This window comes from Pimephales promelas, chromosome 7, assembly GCF_988280905.1.
Source record: "Pimephales promelas chromosome 7, fPimPro1.hap1.1, whole genome shotgun sequence".
Taxonomy (NCBI): Eukaryota; Metazoa; Chordata; class Actinopteri; order Cypriniformes; family Leuciscidae; genus Pimephales; species Pimephales promelas.
This window is the reverse complement of record NC_142775.1, coordinates 606,773-634,081: the sequence shown is the minus strand read 5'-3', so window position 1 is coordinate 634,081 and position 27,309 is coordinate 606,773. Positions and strand designations below refer to the sequence as shown.

Genomic DNA, 27,309 nt, shown 5'->3' with positions numbered 1-27,309 from the left:
CTTATAACCTGAAACAGTCTTCTAAAGTAAAAATATAAGGAACTTATTAGTAATTAATAAATAATTATTAGATAGTCCTTCAGGAATTACTTAGAACCTGAAATAGTATTCTAAAGTGACAATATAGGGAACCTATTAGTAATAAATAAAGAGTTACCACATACTTCTGACTCAAATCAAACTTACTGTAATATATATATATATATATATATATATATATATATATATATATACGTAATATATATATATATATATATATATATATATATTAACACATATATATATATATATATTAAAAATACACAACAATTACTTGTTTACATGATATCTTCCTTTATTTCAGATGAGAACATTTTTTTATACAGCAAAATTTTTATTTTGTTTTAACATGTATAATACTGCCTACATTTAAACTCATTTAACAAACATTTTAGAAAAAAATATATATACTTGACTCCATAACCTGCCCATAACACTGCACAGCTCTGAGAACAGATTTTAACATCTGGTGTAAATAGATTTAGCTAGCTATAGGGTAACTGACATTGTGTCCTTGTATGTTTCCTTAAATAACACAAAATGATTTACAGCACAGTCATGATTTTATGGATTAAATAAAACGTACACAAATCTATATTTCGCTAAAGACATGCACCAAAACGCCGGCGCTGAAACTCGCCAGAGGAGGATGCAAATGCCCGCACTCTTGCGTCACCAAATCACTGTCAAGTCACCTTTATTTATATAGCGCTTTTTACAATACAAATTGTTTCAAAGCAGCTTCACATAGATAACAGGAAAACAATGTTATAATAGTATTGTTAAATTCAAAATTAAATGTTAAATTTCCCCAACTAAGCCAATGGCGACAAGGCAAAGGAGGGGCGAAAAAGGCAACAGTGGCAAGGAACCAAAACTCCATCAGGTGACAGTCTATGTGGCGACCGCGATATTGCCGGAACTTGAATGTTGCAAAAGAAGTTTAAAATGTATAAGAACTAAGTATAATAATAAGGTGTAATATACATGATATGTTTTTCTAATGAAATAAAAAGTTTGCTTATTTGCAGATCATAGCCTATAGGTAAATGTCTGCACTTATCTTTCTTATTAGTGCTGAAGAATGACAAACTGACTACTGTGTATGACTGTTAATTAGTAGTTACTTTACAGTTATTTTTCTTGAACCTTAATTAATAGATAATTAGTAGTAGTTTTTCAGGAGGTATGACAGAATTCATTAGCTATTGATTAACCAACTGATACTTAAAGGGTCACTACACCCATTTGCATTAAGCTTTGTATCTTTAGAAACCCAGTCATATTTTTGAATGGTCATGGTTTATTCCCTTATTTTCCCCTGAGATGGGAGAAATAAGGATTTAAGTGTTTTATTTCCTGCTTATCGTGACGTAAAAATCGTCATTTTGCGTCACGATAAGCAGGAAGTCACATTTCATTGAAATGTCAACAAACTACAATGATTAGCTCATTATTATTCAAGGGTGTGGCACCCACTCACCCACAGGCCTATTACAGATCAGTGGGCGGGACTTCACTTGCAGAGACTGAAATCAATATCCGCCATCTTGTTTGGAAGCTAAGCTAACAAGCGCTGTGGAGATATGAAGTTTTGATAATGATGGAAGAAACTAAACATGATATGGAAGAAGAGGGTTTTGAAAGTCTGCTGCTCGAATCCGATGTTCGTGGCTATCTTTACGAGCTGCAGTATAGTTTAGAGCAGCTGAGGCTGATGGAGGAGCAGGAGACGCCTGGCTGTCGGTTGAGACGCCCGGACTGGGTCGAGCTCGGCGGCCTGCTGTTGCTTGTACTCTCGCTGCGTGTCACGGCCTACGGACACAGAGTCCGTCTGCTGCAGGGAATTTCAACGATGGCAATTTCTCCAGGAGGAAAGCTCTGAATCGCCTCGCGCAGCGCGCCGTCCTCTTACATCCCTCGCCCTCGATCGTCCTGCTCGCCAAAGCCAACTAACTAGACATTTTGTTTGAAATGAATTTCAAACTCTTACTCTGGTGACAGCTAATGTTAGCGTTGTAGACAGAAGAGTGAATTCTCTGTTTGCGCTGTTCCGGTGGATGGGTGGGTCAGTGGGTGTGGCTTTCGGAGCTGTGCAATGCAGGGGAATTCTGGGAACTGTAGTTTTTTAACAGTAATGCGCCCCTTGATTATTTTCTGTCTTTTCTCGGTCAAGAGGGCACCAAATTAAAAAATTATTTTACATTTCGACTACATATATGATCCACTTTCAATAAAGATTAATGTTGCAATGGGTGAAATGCTCCTTTAACACAATCATAAAATTATATTACATACTGATTAGTTAACACATCTTCCTTAGTAAACAGTAGTGACTTAAGTGTTAATAAAGAATTACCTATTAATTCTTCATTAATTCCTTATTAGTTATGCAGTAAGTAAGATACAGTATTCTAAAGTGTTACCAAATAGTGTTGAAATTTGCAGTTACAACTGTAACTGAAAAATCTCTTTGCTATATTAAACAATTCCAGACTTATTTTAAGCATTGCATGCAGATATATAAATGATGACTTGAGAAGTTATAATTAAGGTGTTTAACTGAAGCACTTGATTATTCTTGGAGTTAAACCATCCTGATATGTTTTCATGATTGAACGGGCGGCAGCGGGACTTCAGTCGGAGGGTTTGGCTCGTCGTCAATCTTTATATCACGGCAGAACAGCACTGGTTCTTGCCCGAGACCCAGTTGGTACTGCCACAGATAGACAGCCTCGTTCGGCTTCAGCTCAAATGAGAGTTGTTCTTCCACTTCGGTCGCTTCGTTCCAGCTTTCTTTTTCAGTGTTGACCTGTGAACCTCCATATTCTGCAGAAAAAGAGAACTGAACCTTCGCAATTAACTTTGCAAGATCTCCAGTTTCAGCTGTGACTGACGTGGATATCTTCCAGTTGTGTGTGATCTGGGTCATCTTCTCCTTAGTGTAGCCAACCTTTTTATTGATTTTATTTCGCCATGTCACTGGTGTATTGCTGTCATTTTTAATGGTTTTAATATTCTCCCACTTGCCAAAGGATGCACCTTTGGTTATGGACAGCCCACCAGGAAGGAAGTTAAGAGCATCGGGATGAACAGATTCGACACCCATTGATGTAAAATACCTGACGTTGTTACCCCAGCCGAACTCAACTCCCCACTCTGAGGCTGGCTTGATGAAGCAGAAGGAACTACCTACGCCCCAGTAATAGAGGCCGTTACTGCAGTCGGGATGCAGCTTGAATTCTTCAGGATATGAGTCTGTATTCAGATCACTTGTTTTTCGGTAAGTGCCCTTTTCTTTGAAGATGATGATAAACTCATAATACATAAAGAAGTAGTGGTCGCCGCCCTGGCAGTTGGGATGAAGAGTGAACACTTTAGCATCGCTGTCTGTCGTCAGGTCGTTGACACTGCGGACTGACTTGCCCTTGATGATGTATAATGGGCCATTATTGGCACTAAGGTAGTGGTCTCCATTTTTGCAGGCAGGGTGCAGGCTGTGAATAGAGATGTCTGAATTCTTATTTAATTCACCTATCTTCATATAGCAGCCGAGATCAGAGCGGATTATACAATTGAACCCTCTGTTATAACAGATGTCAGTGCCCTTTGCTTTGCTCTTGGGAATAATGCCTGTCATCGTGCCTGAACCTGCAACACAGAATAAGACAATCGTTCAATCTCCACACCAGATGAATGCTGTTATTATAGTCCTTCTATAGATTGAGCTCACTGATTACCAAAACAGCTTTATATATGACGGAGGAAAAGTGAAAGCTAACTGATGATTTAAGCCTGAGCTTTTACTTCAACGAGTTTAATTATCTAGCAGAAGAAACACTTTTCATTTCAAAATGCACCACTTGAATTTGAGAATTGCGAACCATTGCGAAGTATTGCATTGCCACGGCCTGTAATTTCTGAGCGTTTATTCCTGCGACTGCCTCTGTTTGTTTTGTGACCCTGCCCGTTTTGGATATCTCCCTGTCTGCTGCCTGCCTAAGTTACTGTAACACGCCCGCCGTCCGACTGGCGTTGCTGCAGTTAATTATTGCTGTTTAATAAAACAAGGAGACAGACAAAGATGTGCTGTTGAATGCAGTCTGAGTCGCTCTGTAATGGCTTTATTACAATAATTCAAAGATTATATCCATATTTTAAACCAATATATATGTCACAATGTCTTGTCACCTTACATGTGACTCACTCAAACAATAACCCAATAAAACAGGTTGCATCACTCTTATAGTGTCTTACTTTTCATACTCAGATAGTACTTTTCTCTAATAACTCAATACCCTTTTCCTTAAAACATACATCTCCATGTTTTACAGTCTCTGTTGTCTGAGCAAAAGTATCATACTAAATACTGTCTCATTAAATAGTTGAGCGAACCATTTAAACTGAATTACAGTGCAGCAGATATACTTCATTGAAAGATCATTAAACATTCAAATATCAACAGTCAATAACCACTATAATATAGTATGCAAAGATAGATAACATTCAAAAATTTATATTACAAATGTATGTATCTACATATACATATACTATTTTGGGTTTTCAGTGTGCTGGAGCCTTTAACCATTTCGATTATACAACATTAATAATACCAGGCCTCACGCGGGACGGCCGCGAGTGAAACTTAATTTTCATAAACACAACCCGGTCTCTATTTAACATCTCAACTTTACTCAGGAAATATATAACCCTCTCAAAACAATGAATACACGGTCTCAACATATTGCATCATGTTTTTATGTCTATGGTGACTGATTTCACCCACCTGTTTAATAAAACAAGGAGACAGACAAAGATGTGCTGTTGAATGCAGTCTGAGTCGCTCTGTAATGGCGGCTTCTTCTCCGCGACTCAGTTACTCACATAGTCCCCGATCAGCACACTGTCTCCACCTACTGTCCACCGTGAGTATCACTCCTCACCAATTCAACATACTAACAGTAATTGAAACAATACCATAAACACAATAAAATAAAATAAAATACATACAGAAAAATGTAATTATTCCTGTGACAATACAGGGTGTCACACTCTCCCCGACAAAAGAAATGGCTCCAAACAACACTGACCCTCTAACTCTTATAAACAGTTAACTAATTAACACAAACCTTCCAATATTGTAACCAATTTCAAGATTGTGTAATATATGTGTTCAGTGTGGGGATCTTAACCCTGTTTTCTTGTAGGCACTAATTCCCTAGTATCCACTAAAGGCAGCATAGGGTAATAAGGTAGGATAGGACCCTATCTGATAAGGAAATGTAGGTGGAACATGAGCACAAGTCGCACATACTGGCCCCTGTACCCCAGAGTAATACGGTAACTGCGGTGTCTGCATAAACTGAGCAGCCCCTATCTCCGTAGGCAGTTCATAATTGGGCTGACCCAATGAGGGGTAAGTAAAGACCCGTGTGGGTTTTCTCTCTCTGCTTGATCTCCTCACATATTCGTCTCCTGCAACTTTTCCCATTGGACTAACCCTCTGTCTCTCTTTCTCCACAGGTACTATCTCTCTCAGCTCAGGATTCATCCTCTCAAATTCTGATGCAGCAGGTAAGTCAGTCAATGAGTGAGTTTCCACTGTCTCAGGTAAGTATTCTTCCTCTACTCCTGGAGTAATCTCTCCATGCCTCACAGGTCCATCCTCACTATTTCTCCGTCTCCAAACTCTTCTTTCGTGAGTGTCAGGGACAGTCCTTCCCTGCTTAGATCTCTGCTGTTCAGAGGAGCGTAACCAGTAGTAAGCTCTCGGTGCATCACTGTCATCCGAACATGAATCACTCGAATTTGCTTCTTCAGGCTCTCTTGCTGATTTTGACAACCTTGGTTTCCTTCCCTTAGGTCTACATGACTCATCTGCTCCTGGAGGTGGCGGGTCTACTGGTAGGTCATTAACCAGGTGAAGCAGGTTCCGATGCAAGGTACGTATCATGGCTGGATTCTGGCCTTCACTGGACTCCGGGCACACTTGATAGACCGGTCCTTCTCCTATTCTTTCTTTGACCACGTGCACTGTTTTCTCCCAGTAGGATCTTAACTTTCCAGGCCCGCCCCGTTCACTTAGGTTACGAACCAGAACTCGATCTCCTGGTTGCAGCACAACACCCCGCAGGTGCTGATCATAGTATTTCTTGTTCCGTGCGCTCGCTTGTTTGCTGTTGTCTGAGGCTACTTTATATGCATCAGCCATCCGTTGTGCCCACTTCTCTGCATAATCTCGAGGCGAGTATTGGTCATCCTCCGATCTTAGACCAAACAACAAGTCAACAGGCAAGCGAGGGTGACGTCCATACAGAAGAAAGAATGGAGAGAACCCCGTCGCTTCATGCTTAGTGCAATTATAGGCGTGCACTACCTTCGGGAGGTGGTCTTTCCATCTATCCTTTTCTTTCTCTTCCAGCGTCCTCAACATTTGTAACAAAGTGCGATTGAACCGTTCCGCTGGGTTTGCTTGGGGGTGATAAGGTGTCGTTCTGGAGTTACTGACACCCGTTAACCGTTGCAAAGTCGCAAAGAGATGGTTCTCGAATTCACGGCCTTGGTCGTGATGGAGCCGACAAGGATAGCCAAATCTTGGGATATAGTCATTAAATATCCTCTCAGCTGCCGTCCTTCCAGACTTGTCTCTTGTCGGATACGCCTGGGCAAATCTGGTGAAATGGTCCACCACCACCAGAATATATTCATATCCGCCCCGACTCCGCTCCAGGTGCAGATAATCGATGGACACCAAATCCAGTGGACAACTCGAGGTAAGACTTCCCATGGGAGCTCTGATCTTCACCACGGGTTTCTTCTGCTTCACACATCGGCACTGCTGGGTGACATAGTGCTCAATCTCCTTTTTCATAAAAGGCCAGTAGAATCTACTCCTTGCCAAGTCTAGAACTCGTTCTGTCCCTACATGACCCATCTCGTTGTGCAACTGGTTCAGGGCCAACTGCTTAAACTTAGCAGGAAGAACAAGTTGAGATCTGTGATTGGTCTTACGATAGAGCAGGTCCTCTTCAAGATCAAGTTTTCTCCACTCATACAACAGTCTCTTCAGGCTTCCTTTAGCAGTTTTCGTCATTTCAGATGTCAGTTCTCCACTACTCTCCTTTAACTCTATCACCTTACCAACGACAGGATCTTCCCTCTGAGCAGCTTTCAACTTGGAGCGGTCAAGTGTAGTGAGATTCTCTCCAAACTTACACTCTGCATCCTCTTGACGTGCATTGAGGGCCGCAACCCAGGCAACTTCATTCTCTTGGTCCGCCCGACTTCCTTCCCATGTAGCCCGGACCACCTCCTCTGCGAGAACTTCGGTACAGGTGGTCATAAACTCATTGATATCGAGGGGACAACGAGAGAGCATGTCTGCGTCCGCATTCATTTTGCCTGGTCTGTAGCGAATGTCAAATCTGAAGTCCGCCAATTCTCCCACCCACCTATGTCCAACAGCGTTGAGCTTGGCCGTTCTGAGGACATACGTCAACGGGTTGTTGTCTGTGAAGACCGTAAAGTGTGGTGCATAGAACAAATAATCGCGGAACTTCTCACAAATTGCCCATTTGAGTGCCAGGAACTCAAGCTTTCCGGAGTGGAGTCTGTAACCTCTCTCTGCAGGCGTCAAAGTTCTGGAGCCATAGCCAATAACTCTGAGTCTGCCCTCTTGCTGCTGGTACAGCACAGCTCCGAGCCCCTGTTCGGACGCGTCTGTATGGAGCACAAACGGAAGTTCAAAGTTCGGGTAAGCAAGTACAGGGGGGGTTGTCAGAGCCCCAATGAGTCTCTCCAACACACCTTGGTGCACACTCAACCACTCTACTTTCGCACGGGAAGGTAACTGGTTCCCTCTTTTCTCGGTTTTACCAGACTTATCCTGCCCCCCAGATACTACTGATCCCCGAGACTGGAGGAGTTCGTACAGTGGCTTGGCGATTCGTGAAAAGTCCTGGATGAAGGTGCGGTAGTAACTGAGGAACCCCAACAATCGGCGTAACTCCCCGACAGTAGTGGGCTTCTGGTCTTTCAGGGAGAGGACAGCCTCTAGATCTTTTGGGTCGATGCGGACACCATCCTCCGAAACTAGTCTCCCCACATACCTGACTTCTCTCTTGAAGAGCTCGCATTTTGCCGGCCTCAACTTTACTCCATGATGCCGCAGTACTTTGAGAACTCTCCTTAGCCCCTCAACATGATCACTGAACGTTTTACCATAGCAAAGGATGTCGTCGAGATACGGGATACATAATTCGTCTCTCAGCGAGTCCAGCATGCCCTCCATACTCCTCTGGAATGCCGCTGGTGCATTAGCCAATCCGAAGGGTATGCGCACCCACTCATATAGCCCCCAAGGCGTTGTGAATGCCGTAAGGTGCTGATATCCCTCCGCCATGAGTCCCTGATGGTAGGCCTTCCCCTGATCCAGAATTGAAAACCATCGGTAGCCCCCCAGGGTGTCAATGAGGTCCTGAATCCGAGGAAGTGGGTGACGGTCTGGGACTGTCTTCTGGTTTAGCAATCTGTAGTCTATGCACAGTCTCAGCGTGCCATCTTTCTTCCGAACGCACACCACCGGGGCTGCATATGGAGACTTTGACTTGACCACCCAACCACGAGCTAGTAAGTCCTGAACGTATTCCTTCACCTCCTTGTATAGGGGCTTAGGGATGGAGGCATAAGCTCGCTGAACAGGGATATCGTCCTTCAGGTTAATCGTCATCTGTAAGCTTGGGATGCACCCAATATCATCATCTCCGCGAGCAAACACGTTGGATTCTTGGTAAAGCATTTCTTTGACTAATTTCTGCTGTTCTTCTTCGAGATGGCTTACATCGACCGGTGGATGCCACAAGCTGCCTGTCCTGTGGACGTCCTCGTGCTCTGGGGGACCTGTTTCTTCTCCACGGCTCACTGGTAAGTCACTTCCGTTGACCAAGTCTTGCTGCTTCGTTTCAATAATGCTTGATATTGGCTGAATACTTCCTAGGGGTGTACGCCGTCTGATAGTGACTTCACAAGCAGTAGGGTTTCCCAGGGGAATCCTAACATAGGGCCGCCGGTCTGTCCCCTCTAATTCCATCAGACCTTCTCCAACGTCTAGTTCGGTTAACAATGTACTCTCCTCACTGGACTCGAACAGTACTACTGGCTCAGAGCATTCCAAGCTAACTGAAACTTCACACTTAATATGGGTCACCTGACCGGGTGGTACGACCACATCTCTAGGGCCGACTGTGACAACAGCTCCGAGGTTCACATTGGGTTGTTTCTGTATGAAGCTCACTATCGCGTTGGCTTGTTCACCTTTGATGTCCAGGGCCATCTTTAGGAGTTCTGCAAAAGCACATAGACCCTGCTCTGTGTTCTTTTTTCCTCTTATTATCTCCTCGACCACATTAAAACCCAACAATGGCCGTTCTAATGGCATCTTCCCCACGAGGAAAGGCACTTGAATAGCCAAACTTGGATCATCATTCCCGGGCAGGTTCACTGTCAATTCTACCCATCCCTCGAATGGCAATGGTTCTCCATTAACAGCTGAGACACTGAAGTCGCCCCCATCGACTATTTCTGACAGAGGTCGTAGAGCTTGATCTGGTAAGTATTTACTCTTCCAGTTGCAGTCGATTATACTAACTTGCGCTCCTGTGTCCAGTAGAGCAGTTACTGCAAACCCATGAATGTGGCACTTAAGGGTGGCTTTCTTTCCAATGAGCTGGGCTACTCGGTCACAGGAACTTTGTCTTTGATTTGGTGAATCAGGTGTCCTACCCTTCCAAGCTTCTTTTTCCTTAGGCTGGGGCTGTGGTCGCTCGGTCACTGTTCGCCCCTCATCAGTGGCCGCTGGTCGTTTCCCGACCCCTTTTCCCTTCTTAGACAGCCCACCGCACGATGTCCTTCCTCACCGCACACAAAGCAATGACTGCAAGAGCTAACATCCTTGCTACTACATCTGGGACACATTCGTCGACGTTGCCTTCGTTGCAGCTGGGAATCAAAGACTTTGCACGGACCTTCTGTCGTTCTTGCCTTTGTAAGTGATTCAACAGTCTTGGTAAGGGCTTCAATTTGTGCACTTAACCGGCGAATTGTCTCAGTTTGGTCGTTTTGTCTACTACAATCAGCGTCTTTACCTCGGCTGGACTCCCACTGAGCGCTGAGGGCATTCGACACTTTCTGCCGTGTAGCTTGTCCCAACCGACGTTGTCTTTCACTTTCATCACTTGCTATCTGGGTTACTTGGCGCAGGAGTGCCTCATCTGTCACCAGACGATTCGTAAGCAGAGGTTTCAATTCAGTGCGTAATTGATTGTACTTTGCACCCATGCCCTGATAAATCGTCCTCAGAAACACATTTTGTATTGTTTGTTCATCATACTCCAGGTCTGTGACAGCTTGTTTGGACAGGAAAATTAGTTTCTGTTTCAGTCCAATCAGTCTATACAGGAATTGTTGAGGAGTTTCATTGTCATTCTGTTTACCACACATTAACTCCTGGAAGAGTTCAGAGCTACTTCTCTCGTTCAGATGCGACTGAAGGAAACTCTTTAACTCTAGGATTGTTAGTCCCTCCTTGTTTACTAACATGTCCTTAAAGTTTCCTGGCTTAATGACTCTCAAGACCCCTCTGATGATGTCATTTTCACTGTGGTTAGCTGCAAGTCCCTCATCTATTTGCTTGGTTACACTTGTGTAGCTTATATCAGAAGTACTGTCACCAATCTGCCCCCCTTGAACTTTGAACTCTCTGTGCTGAAATGGCAGTAGCTGAAGGTCACGGAGGGAGATCATACTTTCCCTTTTTCCACTGGTGGGCTCACCAGCTACATTCACAGGTAAGCTGCCGCTACTTTTGGGAGATTCTGGTTTACTTGGATTAGCCTCGACCTTGTACTGTGCTAATTTTCGCCCTAGCTCTTCATAACAGTCTACCAATCGGTTATACTCTATCGGCTGTGCCTGCGTGTCAATGGTGGGTGTAAGTTGTTGTGGTGGTGTAAGTGGGACAGTGTCATGCACAACCGTTTTTACATTCTGTTTCTGAATTATCACATCAACATTGTCTTTTAACAGTAACAATTGAGACAACCCTCCATCTTCTAATTCCAGCAGACTATCACTGATCATGTACTCAACAATATACTCAAAGCAACACTCCTCATCAGTTATATCCAACCTGTGCTTTCCTGGTGCTGCAGTTGGCTCCAGACAATCCATCAGGCTGATCAGTTCATCATGGGTGAGTTGATGCAGTCTTTTCTTGATTTCCCAAACTGTTGCTTTTCTCTCGCTCGAAGTCATCTTGTCGACAATCCAGCTGCTGATGGGTTCACACTTGACTTGTACCACACTGCACTACTCCTCCTCAGCCAGGAAAGCCTTTCACCGCCGTGCTTTGGTTCTCCTGCCGCCGTTGAGCTGCCCTTTGTGGTCCTCGCGCTGATCACCCGTCACTCAGCCCTTCTGTGGTTCATTTGAATTGGATCCGCATACCAGCAGGTGGCGCTAGATCCCGGACGAGCCCCCAAAATCTGTAACACGCCCGCCGTCCGACTGGCGTTGCTGCAGTTAATTATTGCTGTTTAATAAAACAAGGAGACAGACAAAGATGTGCTGTTGAATGCAGTCTGAGTCGCTCTGTAATGGCTTTATTACAATAATTCAAAGATTATATCCATATTTTAAACCAATATATATGTCACAATGTCTTGTCACCTTACATGTGACTCACTCAAACAATAACCCAATAAAACAGGTTGCATCACTCTTATAGTGTCTTACTTTTCATACTCAGATAGTACTTTTCTCTAATAACTCAATACCCTTTTCCTTAAAACATACATCTCCATGTTTTACAGTCTCTGTTGTCTGAGCAAAAGTATCATACTAAATACTGTCTCATTAAATAGTTGAGCGAACCATTTAAACTGAATTACAGTGCAGCAGATATACTTCATTGAAAGATCATTAAACATTCAAATATCAACAGTCAATAACCACTATAATATAGTATGCAAAGATAGATAACATTCAAAAATTTATATTACAAATGTATGTATCTACATATACATATACTATTTTGGGTTTTCAGTGTGCTGGAGCCTTTAACCATTTCGATTATACAACATTAATAATACCAGGCCTCACGCGGGACGGCCGCGAGTGAAACTTAATTTTCATAAACACAACCCGGTCTCTATTTAACATCTCAACTTTACTCAGGAAATATATAACCCTCTCAAAACAATGAATACACGGTCTCAACATATTGCATCATGTTTTTATGTCTATGGTGACTGATTTCACCCACCTGTTTAATAAAACAAGGAGACAGACAAAGATGTGCTGTTGAATGCAGTCTGAGTCGCTCTGTAATGGCGGCTTCTTCTCCGCGACTCAGTTACTCACATAGTCCCCGATCAGCACACTGTCTCCACCTACTGTCCACCGTGAGTATCACTCCTCACCAATTCAACATACTAACAGTAATTGAAACAATACCATAAACACAATAAAATAAAATAAAATACATACAGAAAAATGTAATTATTCCTGTGACAATACAGGGTGTCACATTACCTCTGCTTTGTTCTTTGACCTTGACTGTTTGCTGCCTGCCCTGATCGTCTGCCTGGTATTGTACTACGATTTAGCCCCGTCTTCACTGCTGTATCTGCTGGTTCTGACGCTTGCCTGTTTGACTACTCTGCTCAATAAATTTAAGCTGCACATCGATCCCCTTGAGTCTTCCATTTCGTAACAGAATACTTCGCCACTTCAGATCCAGCAGCACAGATCTCACCTGATCTTGCCAGCATGAGTCGGGAGTTCGCCGGTCAGATCGCAGACTTGGCCCTGGATAGCCGCGATCTGTTCCAGTATACCTGGGGGTTTGCTCCTTTCGCTGCCTCCTGCTCTTTTGGTGATGAAGCAGTCGGCTTTATGCACAGCTTCACTACTTCCTGAACTTCAGCCAGCTCATTGTTTCCTGTCTGCTATTATTGGACACACTGATTAATTCAGATGTGCCTGACCTCAGTAGGCACGGCAACAATAATCAGACACACCTGAATAGGTGGTTTGCAGTCACGTGATTGTGTTGACGCGCGGAATGCAGATGGAGGGCAAGGAGTGAAGAGCGCAATGGACGAGATGGAGGAAAATCCGTACTGTACTACTTTAGACGCTATTACAAGAGAAATATATAAACAGAAAATCGAAACATATGTTGGACGTGATCCTTACGTTATGAAGAGGGCCGATTTTCAACTGAATTGAGAGATTTGCCTGTAGATATCAGCAACTAACTCGTCTTACAGACATACTTTGACTTTACAAAGTTCGGAAACTGGTACGTTACACAAACAGCCACATAGGTGTATTTAAACACCTGAATAATGTAATTATAAGCCACATAAATAATGTATTAACTCACATTTGACGAAGTGTTCACTGCACACACACTCCTCCCGACCGCAGTCGTAGGTTTTCAAGGCATTTTTCCCAGAGTTTTTCTGTTAATTTCTTGTATTTTCCCCCCTTTTGAACAACTTTTGTCACACGATAAAAACTCCTCGTGGTTTGATCGATTTGAGGAACCATAAACGACGTAAAACACAGGCATTTTGAGTGTGTTATAGTGCTTCCTAAATATAGAAATCACTTCCTGCCCTCCATCTGCGTTTCGCGCCATGGCAACGCAGTGGCGTGACGTCACGTGAAAACAAGCTATTAATCAAGTTTGCCCAATAATGAGAGACAGGAAACAAGGAGCTGGCTGAAGTTCAGGAAGTAGTGCAGCTGTGCATAAAGCCCATTAAGCTGTGTTACCGGCTAGGGGCTGAGGATGTTATCCCGAGGTAGCTCCCCGATCTCTCGGGTCTGAACTGGAGAGAGGCACTTGCCTGATGGCCGATTCAGAGACTGTTCACATGACTTCTGCCAATCCAGAGACTTTTCACGTCAGTGTCTTCGGACAAGATGGCTGCCTCCGAGCCAGTTTCTTCGGACAAGATGGCCGCATCCGAGCCAGGGTCTGTTCCTAAGCCGATGTCTGTTCCTAGTCCTGAGCCAGGGTCTGTTCCAGAGCAACCGATGTCTGTTCCTGGGTGGATGCCTGCTCCTGTTCCGTGAGCGCCCGAAGGGAGGTCTCCGCCATGGCCGCCCGAGGGGTCTTCGCAAACCAGTCAAACGCTTGACTGCAGTATCTTATGTGCTTTATAATCCGGTGCGCCCTATATATGCAAAAATGTTCTAAAATAGGTCATTCATTGAAGCTGCGCCTTATAATCTGGTGCGACTCATAGGCTAGTGCAGAAAATATGGTATATAGGATTTTATTTGGATTTACATAGTTGTACCACATATGAAATACCTATAGTAAAATGATATGTAACCCAGGTGGTTCATTAATATTATATTAAGGTTGTTAATATCTTATTTCTGAGATTGTTATGAAAGTAGTTCTGAGTAAGTAGGGAATTATTGATTAAACAATAGTATCAGTCATTCAGAGAAGTTAATTTGTAGGATTTATAAAGGGTTTCACTTGAATAAGATTATAACTGGGATGGGTTGCTTTAAGAATAATGAGGGAGATTAACGGTCGTTGGGGAAAACGTGCTTTTGCCTCGCATTCTTGTATTATTTTATTTTCATTGGATGTTGTGTGTTTTATCCCGCCCTCTTTATTCAGAGGGTGTTTTTGGATTGGATGAGAGAGGAAGGAGGTTCTGAGACAGAGGAGAGAGAAGCGGGTTTTGTAAAAGGCTGAGGGGAAAAAATGTAATCCAAGTGCTGTATAAGTATTTAATTCGTGCATTTATTCAGTTCGGACTTTTCTACAACACAGAAACATTTGTGAAAGAGTTACTCCAAACAGGAGTTCGTCTAGCTCTTTATTTTCATAGTGTGGAAAAATACACTGATGGAAACGCGGTAGAATCACGGATATTTATATGCGGACTGCACGATGATTTTCGTATCCGTGTGAAGAGGACACCGGTTCCCTGGACTTTGATCAGAGCGGGTCTAGATCGGATGAGCTCTGGGTTTCGTTTGCTGCTGTATGGTGAGCCGACGGGTCCAGTAACGCCAGTGTGTGCAGGTGCTCGTGGTGGATGAAGAGTTGCTGAGTGTCGTTTGCTGACGGAGAAATTCAGGTGATCTGGTGATTTATGTGACGTAATTGAAAAGGTTATTCCTAAATTTGTTTTTCATTCTAGTGAAATAATTTAAAGTGATTTAGTTTATCTTAAAGTCACAGAGTGAAAGTGAATTGAGTTTTTTTTTTTTTAAAGAGAAAATAAGAGACAAGGGTTGATTTACATTTGAAGTTTATTGGTATATTAAGACTCAATACAAGGGGGTTTCATTTGTTTATTTTATTGTGTGTGAATAAATGTTATTGTTTGTTTATACTTACCAAATGGTGTTGCTTGCTTCACATTTTCAATAGTACATTGCCAATACTTACACAGAATTGTACTTTGTGAATATATTACACGTACGTTTACTATACTAACATTATGCTGATAACAATTTTCACAATAAAACTTTACACACTTGAAAAAGAAAGTACACTTTCTAGTAACTCATTATGAAAAATATTAGGACAGAACATTGTTTTAATTCAGTGTCACAGCATTCCAGTATTACAAGATAGCGGACAGAAGAAGTCGCAAACCTCTGGTTGAATTTAACTTAAGTGGCCAGACATCCGCATTAGAATTGCGTTTTCTTTCCAATTCCAAGTTTTCTTAAAGCAGCTGTCTGAAAAACAACAAATATTAATAAGAAAAAAATATAGTTATATATGCATACATAAGGTTGTCAAGCTTGAACTACTATAAACACCAATCAACACACACTACCATTATTGGTCAGCTCAAGACAAAGTAACTTTGTTTCAAAGAAATATCATTGACATAATGACACCAATTTTTTTCAAGAAATCAGAAATAAATACACAGCTTCATTTTGCAAATAAAAATCATGTTAAAGCAAATTTTGCACATTTGTTATAAATAATGACTAATTAGGTTTTTTTGCGGATGCATTGGACAAGGTTTTATATTTGTATATTTGAATAAGACAAACAAATGTATCCACATAGATTTTAAAAAGATTTATTAAGATTAAAAAAACCTAAATAGTGATCTTTTTATTTAGCAAAAAACTAAAACTTACCAGTAACTTCTATTAGGCAGCATCTTCATCTCTTCGAGTCTGCTTCGACGTCACTTGAAAAGCTTGGCTATGATTGGTCAAATTGAATGTAGCTGAACTGAAAAAGCAGCATCTTGCAGTTGATGGAGTTTTGTGTGTACAACTTTGTGAATATTACATGTAATGCTATTTTTGACTTCATTTATACATATTTGATATGTATCAATATACATGGCTATATATTGATACAAATTTCGGTAACACTTTACAGTAAGGTTCTTTAGTTAACATTTGTTAACTACATTAGTTAACATGTGCAATATGTGAACAATACTTCTTCAGGATTTATTCATCTTAGTTAATATTAATTCCAACATTTACTAATACGTTATTAAAATCAAATGCAACAGACCAGGAGACTCTTGAGGTATCTTACACGCAGAAGTTCTTTATTGCGTAGCTGTAGTCATCTCAAAGATAGTCTAACATAGTCTAACTAAGGGAAAATATTCCCTTACAATTTATACATTTAGAGGGGAGGAGTTTACATTGAGGGGGAGAAACTGAAACAAAGCATGCAAATGAATTAGGAACACACCCTACTCTGAGGCCATTACCAATCCGATTGAATCAGCATAACTTTTCAAATGCTGATGGTGGCAGGAACTCTGGTTCCAAAGAGCCATCCCAGAGCCATTAAAGACAAAAGGTGGAAGTCTCCCTTATAGCTAATCCAATCAAAAACAGGACTATCAGGAAAGGAGACTCTCGCTGGAGACTTTATCAGTTTTTATACCATTGGAGTGGAAACCTAAATTAAACATTTGACAAATTTGTATTTCTCCAATTCCCCCTTTGGGAGTTCTAAATAACTCCCACACTATATACAAATTTAAACAATTAAGAAAGTTCATTCATGTAACTTGTGCTAGTTACAGGCACATACTTATGTTCTGTGTTTGCTTTTTCTGTAATTACATGCTGACACAGAAAACAAACATGCAATTAGGGTCCGTGAAGCTCTTACGGAAAATTTAAACTTCAGTTACATCTGGTGTAATTTTTGCTGAAAGATCAAGACTGTTTAACCATCATGTTTGTGCACAAGTGAGTCAATGCAGCCATCTTCGGCTGTGGCCTGCAACGTTTCCAGCAAAACAAGGATTCTGGAGTCTTTACATTGTGCGATGTCCTGGTGGTTACTACATCTTGATAATGTTGATGGACTGAAGGTTCCGTAAGTCTTTTCTCTGCGTTGTGTATTTTTTTTTTCTTTCTTTACTTTGGTAAGAGTTGGCTCGGCAGTGGGTCTCGTTGTTTTCTGGAAGTGGTGGCTTCATACGCAGATGAAGACGTCTGTGCGTATGGGTCTCGGGATAGCCATCAAGTGGTATCTGCACAGAGGAAAAAGAAAACAAGAGAGCAGTATTTCTTCAAAGACAAGGGTTGTATCCTGCTGAGTAAACACTGAGTCTGCTATTGTTCCCTCTTTCCCTATTCCTTAATTTTTGACACCTAAAGAAAACAGTGAGGTGAGGATGGACTAAATGGATGGGGGAAACCTATGAGGGAGTCTTCACCGAAAGGGTTGGCCCCCAAAGCCTGTTGCATTTGGTTCTTCCCTTGGCTCCTCACTGGTTCGTGTCAATATCATGTCCCTGTGGGTGGCAGAACTTTGCAGAACACTTTGCAATGTGACAGAACCCTTTTCAATGCGACACATAATACAAAGCTTTTTCTACCTTGACACAATACTGCCGATCAACATCCCTTGATGGGGCACATGCCACTTAGGCTCTAATGGCTTGACCTGTCCTGTGACATGTGTACTTTGATCTGCATAACCCAATTATGAGTTATTTCTCCTTCATCCTCTAACAAAACATCAGTCGTTGTAGACATCATACGTGAGAATGGGTGAGGATAGTTAAATCACTTTCCCCAATGGGAAAAGGTGACAAAATTGACTTTTGCTTCATTCATTATTGCTACACTGCATGTGGGCCTTTACAGTCTGACCTAACACTATTATTGATGAAAGGCCTGTGCTGTAGAATACCATTTAAGGCTGTGAGTTTACTTAAAACAGTCCCCCAAAGGAAAAGCTGAGACAGTCACTTTCCTTTTGTTCCGTTAAACAAACATAAGTCTTTTATCTCTGTTGTAAGTTACTGGGGAAATTAAGCACTCACAGTCCAAATGGTTAACACGGCAACAAGCTGCCCCACCCGTTTAAAGACGTGGGGAATGGCGGCTTCAGAGTAGCAAGCAAACTGAGAAGTTGGGCAAAAAGGTTGACTTCGTTAACGTTCTTTCTGCTTTTTCTACACTCTCTGCTCCAATGTCCCGGCTGACCACAGTAATAACACCTGCCCTCTCTCTTAGGACATTTACGTTTCTGTGGGTTTTCTGTGCTGACCTTAAAAGAGGCTGCTGCAATTTGTACTCTTGCCTTAACATCAAAATCTCTTTCCCAAGCAGTTAACCTGTCCAGGTTACTTCTAAGAGTTCTGTGAGACCAAGTCAGATCCAAAAATGGCAAAGCACTTCTGTAGTCAGCTATAAGGCCATCTGACCAGATGCGGACCAGCGGTCCTTTGTCATTGAGTACACTTTCAGAATCATCCACTATTCCACTGTACGTTACAGCTGACTGACAAAACCTCTCAGTGTATTCATTCACAGTTTCTTCTTTCTTTTGTACACAGTTAGTAATTCTAGACCAATCTATCTTGGGTCCTAGGATATTCTTTAGGATTTTCAGAACACCTTCTCTCAATTCATCTTTTCTGGCATGTTGCAGTTCAGAAGTAACAGCAGACTCAAAACTGTTGAATTCAGATTCAGTTAGAATTTGAGACATTAACTGTGTGATTTCTGTTAACGACATGTCGTAGAGACGCATTTTGCTGACCAATGCTCTTCTAAATTCAGTGAACTGTGTGCGTGCTGGCGGTAAACTCTGGGACAATCTTTCTATGTCTCTAGGTCCGAGCGTTGTAGCAACAGTTTGGATTTGAACAACAGAAGCACTGGAAGGGACATTTTCTGACTGTTCAATTCCCTGCGGTCTTTTTCTAGCAGCACACACCTTCACTGAATTTACATGCTTATCTGTTACTGATGGGATGTCTACATCTCTTTCAAACAATGCTTGTAAGTCAGGAAAAGTTTCATCTGACTGTTGGTCTTCAGTGTTACATTTGGCTGAGGCCTGGTTATGGCCCACCTTTGTCTTGAAACAGGACAATTGAGTCTGCAATTGTTTGTTCTGTTCATTTAACTTAGCAATACACCTAGCTTGCTCTTGTGCAATGGATAAACTGTATTCTTTGTAACAACAGATAATAGCTTTCACATTGTTCTTGCGAATACTTGCTCCTAGCACTTTTTTACACTCATCTATAGACCATACTTTTTCTGGGTGAATGCCAAATTTCTTTGTCAAATTCACTCTGACTGACTGAGTCACTATGGAGTCCATGTGCTCTCCTAACAATGACTTAAATTCACTATCTGACCACAATGGAGCGGCAAGGCCACTTTTCTCAGTTGTAGGAACCAACCTAGCATTCGTCACAACCATTTTGTGAGTTTCTTTGTTATCACACAAAACAACTAACTTTCTCTGATCAACAGAGGCTACACTTGTTTACACAGATCGACTGTTGTAAACCTTCTTTGACAGAGCAAAGGAAATCCACAATATTACTAGCACTTTATGCTAATACTTCCCTGTTTGTACAGAGGTTCAAACTTTCATCTCTAAAGTACATTTTTAGAGGGTAACACCACAAAACAAAACAAAAAACAACACAAACTATTAGCATGTTACGCTAATCTTCCCTGAAAGAAAATGGAAAGGATCTTTCACCTTCCAAAACTTTTAGAGGATGACCAAAAAAACTAGCAAAAAAAAAAAAAATGCTAATCCTTCTCTGCGAACAGAGGTTATCACCAATATTAACACGTAATGTTAATCTTCCCTAAGTTTAGAGGATATCTTCTCTAGCAACGTAGAGGCACTATTCCGTTCGAAAAAACTTCCCTGACTCATTCAGAGGATATCTTAGAACTTCCCTGACTTATTCAGAGGATCCCAAAATATTAACATTTAATGTCAATCTTCCCTGCCTGACAACAGAGGATATCTATCATCTTTAAAAGACCACTTTTAAAGGATAACTTTAGTTAATCAAACACTACAGCTGCCTGATAACTCTTTCTCTGACGGCGCAGAGGCACAACTTTGGTACTGGTCTGGTTCTTTGAATAGAGTGAAAACTCACCGAATCGTTGCTTGTATGAAAAGATTCAGTCTGGAACTCAGTCAGAAAAGTTCTTGTTCTTGTTCTGGAACTCAGTCCGCTTTGAGATCTTGTTCTGCTTGAAGTTTTCAAGATTCAGTTGAGATTCTCTGTTGAAATCTTTTGTTGCTTGAAGTTTTGGATTCAGGTAAGATTTCTCTATCCGGGTCACGGCACCATCTGTAGTGAAGTTTTTCTTCTTCCACGCAACAGACCAGGAGACTCTTGAGGTATCTTACACGCAGAAGTTCTTTATTGCGTAGCTGTAGTCATCTCAAAGATAGTCTAACATAGTCTAACTAAGGGAAAATATTCCCTTACAATTTATACATTTAGAGGGGAGGAGTTTACATTGAGGGGGAGAAACTGAAACAAAGCATGCAAATGAATTAGGAACACACCCTACTCTGAGGCCATTACCAATCCGATTGAATCAGCATAACTTTTCAAATGCTGATGGTGGCAGGAACTCTGGTTCCAAAGAGCCATCCCAGAGCCATTAAAGACAAAAGGTGGAAGTCTCCCTTATAGCTAATCCAATCAAAAACAGGACTATCAGGAAAGGAGACTCTCGCTGGAGACTTTATCAGTTTTTATACCATTGGAGTGGAAACCTAAATTAAACATTTGACAAATTTGTATTTCTCCAGGTTGTATTAGTTAACATTAGTTAATGGACTGTGAACTAACATGAATGCTCAATGAACAGCTCTATTTGTATTAACTAACATTAACAAAGATTAATAAACACTGTAAGTTATGCATTGCTCATCGTTAGTTCATGTTAGTTAATGCATTTAATAATGTTAACTAATGAACCTTATTGTAAAGTGTTACCCAAATTTCTAAAGAATTTCGTATAGAAACTTTCTGAGGTGTTTCGTTCCGACTCTTATGAGCAATATAATCAGTCTGATTGGAGTCTGCTAAATTGGTAACTTAATGACTAGATGTAAAGAAAACAACCCAAACACATCATATCTTATATTCTTCTAAGGAACTTTCTAGACAATTTCTGAAAAATTTTACAAACATACCATGCAGCAAGTGTTTTTTAATCCAATATTTTATTAACGCTGCAGTTATTAATAGTTACTATCTCCTATCCTCTGTATATTTTTATTTTCAATATCTTCTTCTGACTTTATTATTCAATTTCTACTCTATTTGATTAATTACTACTTAGCATATTTATTATGTCTGTAATACAAAATAACATTGGCTCCAGCAAACAGGTGTTGAAATGAGCTCTGAGTCCACAAGTGTTCAGTGTTAGAAACACACTCACCTGTACGACTGTAGCCGGAGTCAGAGAGTCAGAAGAGCAGCTTCTCCTCGATCGAGTCTGAGAGATGAGTGTCTGACAGTCAGATTACTGCCTTATATAAAGCCCAGAGGAGAGCTGGACACACACCCAAACCCCCACCCACGCACACACACACACACACACACACACACACACACACACAAGCCTCACCAGTCAGTGCAAGTGCATTGATGTGAAAGGTATTTGGGTCTGTTCCTGTTTTTTCTATAGAGGTTATGCACATGACTTCATCCTTGGGCCGGAGTGAATGCGGTCAAGCCAATTAAGTGACAAAGAGACTTTGTTCAGCATTTGTTTTCAGCCTGAATGCCGTGAAAAAACACACAAAACATATCTAAAACGGGAAAGAGCTTTGCGATTGACTGTACAACTAGATTTGACCAGAAATCTGAGGCACTGTATATTTTTACAGACTGCAAAAAGCAACAGAACAGACTATATTCTGCATAATTGTATGTTTTTAAATAAACACTGACAAAAAAACTATACAGGTTTTAGGGCTGGACGATATGATGATAATATACAGTATAACATTAATGTAAGTGATCGCTCGGATTTAGACCTATCTATATTGCATTCATATAAAACGTTTACAGGCAAATTTTCTTAATTTATTTCCCCGGCGTCGAAATCAGGCACATATAAATGTCAGGAAACACGATTCCAATATCCATGGATCACTGGATCTTTGAGAAGTTGTAAGGAACACTATATCGAGTCCAACTTTTAGTGTAAACTGATAATAATTTGTTTTACTGGCGTTTTTTCAGTTTCCCCTATTAACTCCAGCCACGCAGCAGCTCTTTTGCCACTCAGTCCGTGTTCCGCTGGGAAAGTGACATTAATGCGTTCCCCATATGCAAATTTCTCTGCTATATGCAAAGTTCACACTACAGATTAGATAAGAGTGAAATGTAAGCAGTTTTCCAGCACTTTCAAGTAGTGACGGCCAGTGCTTTACAAGAAAATAACAATTCTAAATTTAGGTACTTAAAGGGTCATTCCACTCATTTGCATTAAGAATTTCCATTGTTAGAAACCAAGTCATACTACTTGAATGGTCGTGCAACACTCTCTCATTTTCCCCTGAGATGAGATAAATCCGCTATTTACCTTTTTCACTTCCTCCTACAATGACGCAAAAATCGTCATTTTACGTCATTGTAGGAGGAAGTGTAAGAAGGGGGGATTTCTGTAAAGACTACAAGCACTAGATTCCACTAGAGGTCTTCTCGGGTCCTAAAAACTGTACCCGACCCGAATCACTACTTACCCGAACCCGACGTGCATAAATTATTTTTAAAAGAAGAAAAACCCGAGCATTTACAGTGTGCACAGCCTGCAGCCCTGCGTTCCTCAAAAATGACGCGCAAGTGCACGCGGAGTGCTAAAATATCAATCAACACACATCACTGTAACCCTTTACGTCCTACAACTTTTGGCAAAATGTTATTTACCGGACCACGATGATTAGAACCACCTCAGGGTAAAATTTACCAATGGCTGTTTTTAAAATAGCCTACAGATTTTCATTCAAATTCTACCAGTCATTGACTTGTACTAAAATTGTGTTATTTATCCTACAAACCCGTTGTTGCAAAGTTGTTTAGATAAAACGCGATTAAAACAGGGCATTAGAACCACAATAGCAGTCAAACTGGACGTTCTGAATCAAATCTTAATATGGTAACGTTATTGCATCAACGCATTAAACTGCACGTCTTACAATGATCACAAATCATTGTTGATAAGGATGACCCTGGATGTTCCTGTTCAACGCGTTCTCATCCCAAAGCGGCATATAGGACGCTTTTGCAAAAGCGTAAATATCCAACGCACATGGCACCCTTTAACGTCTAATGAGACGCTTCGGTTAATGGTTAAGTTTAGGTATGGTGTTGGGTAAGGGTTAGACCACTAGGGGGCGCCTTCTGCCCAAATATATCTGCGTCTCATTTCACGTTAAAGGGTGCCATGTGCGTTGGATATTTACGCTTTTGCAAAAGCGTCCTATATGGCGCTTTGGGATGTGAACGGGCTCTCCTGTTCTACATACTCGTTTTCCCTCACCTTTTTCGCAATATCTGTTTTATCGTCTCCATGCTTGTCTGACAGTGTCGCGTATTTTTAAAATTGACGACAATTCAAATACTTGCATGTAGTCAAACATCCCTCCACATGATGGCGCACTAGTTCTTCTTTGCAAACGGAGGGGTTGGTTAGTGATGCGAGCAACTGAGTAAATAAAAGCGGAGGCAACCGTTAAAAGTATGTTGCGTGTATGAATGGTTGTTAGCACTATAACTGTTACTAAACTAGCAGCTAGGTGGAGCGCAGTTTACCTTTGACCGGATTAAGTTAGCGTAACGCTCCCACTGTTTGTTGGAAATTTCAAATGGATCCAACCCGTTAAAAAGTGCCGTTTTATCTACAGAGCCACATTAGCTGCGGCTAACTGCGTTTTTAGCTCAGCCTTCTTGTTTTTGTAGCATGCTTCCAAGTAGGTAGTTATGGTCGCTCGAGAAGGGTTATTATATCGTGGCTCCATGAAGTGTATTAACTCCCAGAATCCCTCACCATCAGTGGTGCTAACTGGCATCATATCTCTTTCGATCATGCCGCAAATCCTCTGAGTAATGCCCTCCGCTTTCCTGTGGTCACCTTACTCGCCTTCCCACCACAGCAGCGGTTGTAGCTTGTAAAGGCGACAGACTTCCTCCCTGCAACACGGCTACATGCACATTATGAATGTGGTATCTAAGCGAACTCGTAGAGGTGTTGTACTTAATCATAGTACCGTAGAGTTTACATTTGGTGTTGAAATGCTCCCACACTCCACTCCGTTTTGACAGCCTCATGTTTGGATTCAAAAGTTTCTGTCCGCTTCAAAGTTTCTGTCGGGTCTCTCGCCGCCCGCGAGAATGTCGTGTCACCATCGCAATGTTCAATTAACCGACAATTAATTGAATTGAATCGAGTAAATTCTTGTTGACAATTAATCGATAATCGATTAACCGTTTGCATCCCTAATCGTAATCGAAACGAATCGTGAGATGCCTATAGAGATTCCCACCCCTACCGGCTTGGGCAATAATGTTTTTTTTTTCTTTGTTTGTTCGTTTGTTTTGGGTTTTTTTTGGTAAAGAAACAGAATTGCAATAAAAACACTAAGACTTTAAATGCAGTCTCCAGCTTTATTAGAAGCATATCCAAATGCTATATGCAATAAAGTAACATTTGTGAAAACAAAAAGCTTTTAATTACGTGTACGACAAATGCATGAGTACAGATGCAAATGCAGAGGCAAAATGCAGCACATTTTATGACTTGTGAATCAGATGCTTCTGTAGACTCTGATTATACTATAACTACATCTATGACTACATCTACAATCATATGAACTCAGGATACATTTGATTCTTGTTAAACTTTCCCAAAGCCTGACTTAGCCACTAAAAGATTTGTAGATAGGTTACATGTTTGAGATTTATAGAAGAATTTTCATGACATTTAAAGTAAGATAATGTCAGTTTCTTTTAATCATAAACACCATAATAGTTAAGTTTCAATAATACCATATTGAATAGTGTTGTAATCTGTAGTTACATTGACTGTAACTGAAAAATCTCTTTGCTATATTGAACAATTCCAGACTCATTTTAAGCAATGCATGCAGATATATAAATGATGACTTGAGATGTTATAATTAAGGTGTTTAACTGAAGCACTTGATTATTCTTGGAGTTAAACCATCCTGATATGTTTTCATGATTGAACGGGCGGCAGCGGGACTTCAGTCGGAGGGTTTGGCTCGTCGTCAATCTTTATATCACGGCAGAACAGCACTGGTTCTTGCCCGAGACCCAGTTGGTACTGCCACAGATAGACAGCCTCGTTCGGCTTCAGCTCAAATGAGAGTTGTTCTTCCACTTCAGTCACTTCGTTCCAGCTTTCTTTTTCAGTGCTGACCTGTGAACCTCCATATTCTGCAGAAAAAGAGAACTGAACCTGCGCAATTAACGCTGCAAGATCTCCAGATTCAATCAAGGCTGACGTGGATATCTTCCAGTTGTGTGTCATCTCAGTCATCTTCCCCTTATCGTATCCAACCTTTCTATTGATTTTCTTTCGCCATGTCACTGGTGTATTGCTGTCATTTTTAATGGTTTTAATATTCTCCCACTTGCCAAAGGATGCACCTTTGGTTATGGACAGCCCACCAGGAAGGAAGTTAAGAGCATCGGGATGAACAGATTCGACACCCATTGATGTAAAATACCTGACGTTGTTACCCCAGCCGAACTCAACTCCCCACTCTGAGGCTGGCTTGATGAAGCAGAAGGAACTACCTACGCCCCAGTAATAGAGGCCGTTACTGCAGTCGGGATGCAGCTTGAATTCTTCAGGATATGAGTCTGTATTCAGATCACTTGTTTGTCGGTAAGTGCCCTTTTCTTGGAAGATGATGAAAAACTGGTTTTCCATTGCAAAGTAGTGGTCGCCACCCTGGCAGTTGGGATGAAGAGTGAACACTTTAGCATCGCTGTCTGTCGTCAGGTCGTTGACACTGCGGACTGACTTGCCCTTGATGATGTATAATGGGCCATTATTGCTACTAAGGTAGTGGTCTCCATTTTTGCAGGCAGGGTGCAGACTGTGAATAGAGATGTCTAAATTCTTATTTAATTCACCTATCTTCATATAGCAGCCGAGATCAGAGCGGATTATACAATTGAACGCTTTGTTATAACAGATGTCAGTGCCCTTTGCTTTGCTCTTGGGAATAATGCCTGTCATCGTGTTTGAACCTGCAACACAGAATAAGACAATCGTTCAATCTCCACACCAGATGAATGCTGTTATTATAATCCTTCTATAGATTGAGCTCACTGATTACCAAAACAGCTTTATATATGACGGAGGAAAAGTGAAAGCTAACTGATGATTTAAGCCTGAGCTTTTACTTCAATGAGTTTAATTATCTAGCAGAAGAAACACTTTTCATTTCAAAATGCACCACTTGAACTTGAGCATTTTAAAATAAGTATTTTTTCCCCCCAAAAAAACGTTACATTTGGTCTTTGTTTGATTTGGACTTTCCTATATGGAAATGATATATATATATATATATATATATACGTATATGTCCCTGTATCCAAGTAGTGATGTCATGTATGTTTCATATAAGGCAATATATTATTGGCACATATATACTGTGACAGGCAAAAGCAAGTAAAATTTTACCAAATTAGCTGAGCATGTGCACCATATTATTCTAAGGAAGCGTGCAAAGTTTTATGGAGATCGGGCCATCGGTGGAGGTGGCGCAGTTTAAAAGGTGAAAAAATAAAACACCACATTTCCATGAAACATTAGCTAAAAAGGCAAAAAAGCGACTCTCTCCACTCCAAGGCACATGTTAAAAAGCTTGATAAAGTTTTCGGGACGCAGCAGTGCAAG

At 41.2% G+C, this 27,309-nt stretch overlaps 2 protein-coding genes across 2 annotated transcripts; both read right to left on the bottom strand.

Annotated features, from left to right (window-relative positions):
• Positions 1–328: 328 nt before the first annotated feature.
• LOC120492430 (uncharacterized) lies at positions 329–21,864 on the bottom strand. The gene is made up of 2 exons (XM_039690683.2): positions 21,811–21,864; positions 329–3,690 (listed from the first exon to the last, which is right to left on the bottom strand). Exon 2 carries the CDS (start codon positions 3,677–3,679, stop codon positions 2,648–2,650), a length of 1,032 nt encoding a protein of 343 aa, XP_039546617.2. The 5' UTR covers positions 3,680–3,690; positions 21,811–21,864; the 3' UTR covers positions 329–2,647.
• Positions 21,865–25,138: 3,274 nt separating this feature from the next.
• LOC148978154 (uncharacterized) lies at positions 25,139–26,685 on the bottom strand. Its single transcript, XM_089133608.1, has one exon. The coding sequence runs from the start codon at positions 26,644–26,646 to the stop codon at positions 25,615–25,617; it is 1,032 nt and encodes a 343-aa protein (XP_088989734.1). The 5' UTR covers positions 26,647–26,685; the 3' UTR covers positions 25,139–25,614.
• Between the last annotated feature and the right edge of the window lie 624 nt (positions 26,686–27,309).

Bases quoted from the DNA above. Each gene is read 5' to 3' on its own strand.
- LOC120492430 (XM_039690683.2), bottom strand. From the start codon at position 3,679: ATGACAGGCATTATTCCCAAGAGCAAAGCAAAGGGCACTGACATCTGT.
- LOC148978154 (XM_089133608.1), bottom strand. From the start codon at position 26,646: ATGACAGGCATTATTCCCAAGAGCAAAGCAAAGGGCACTGACATCTGT.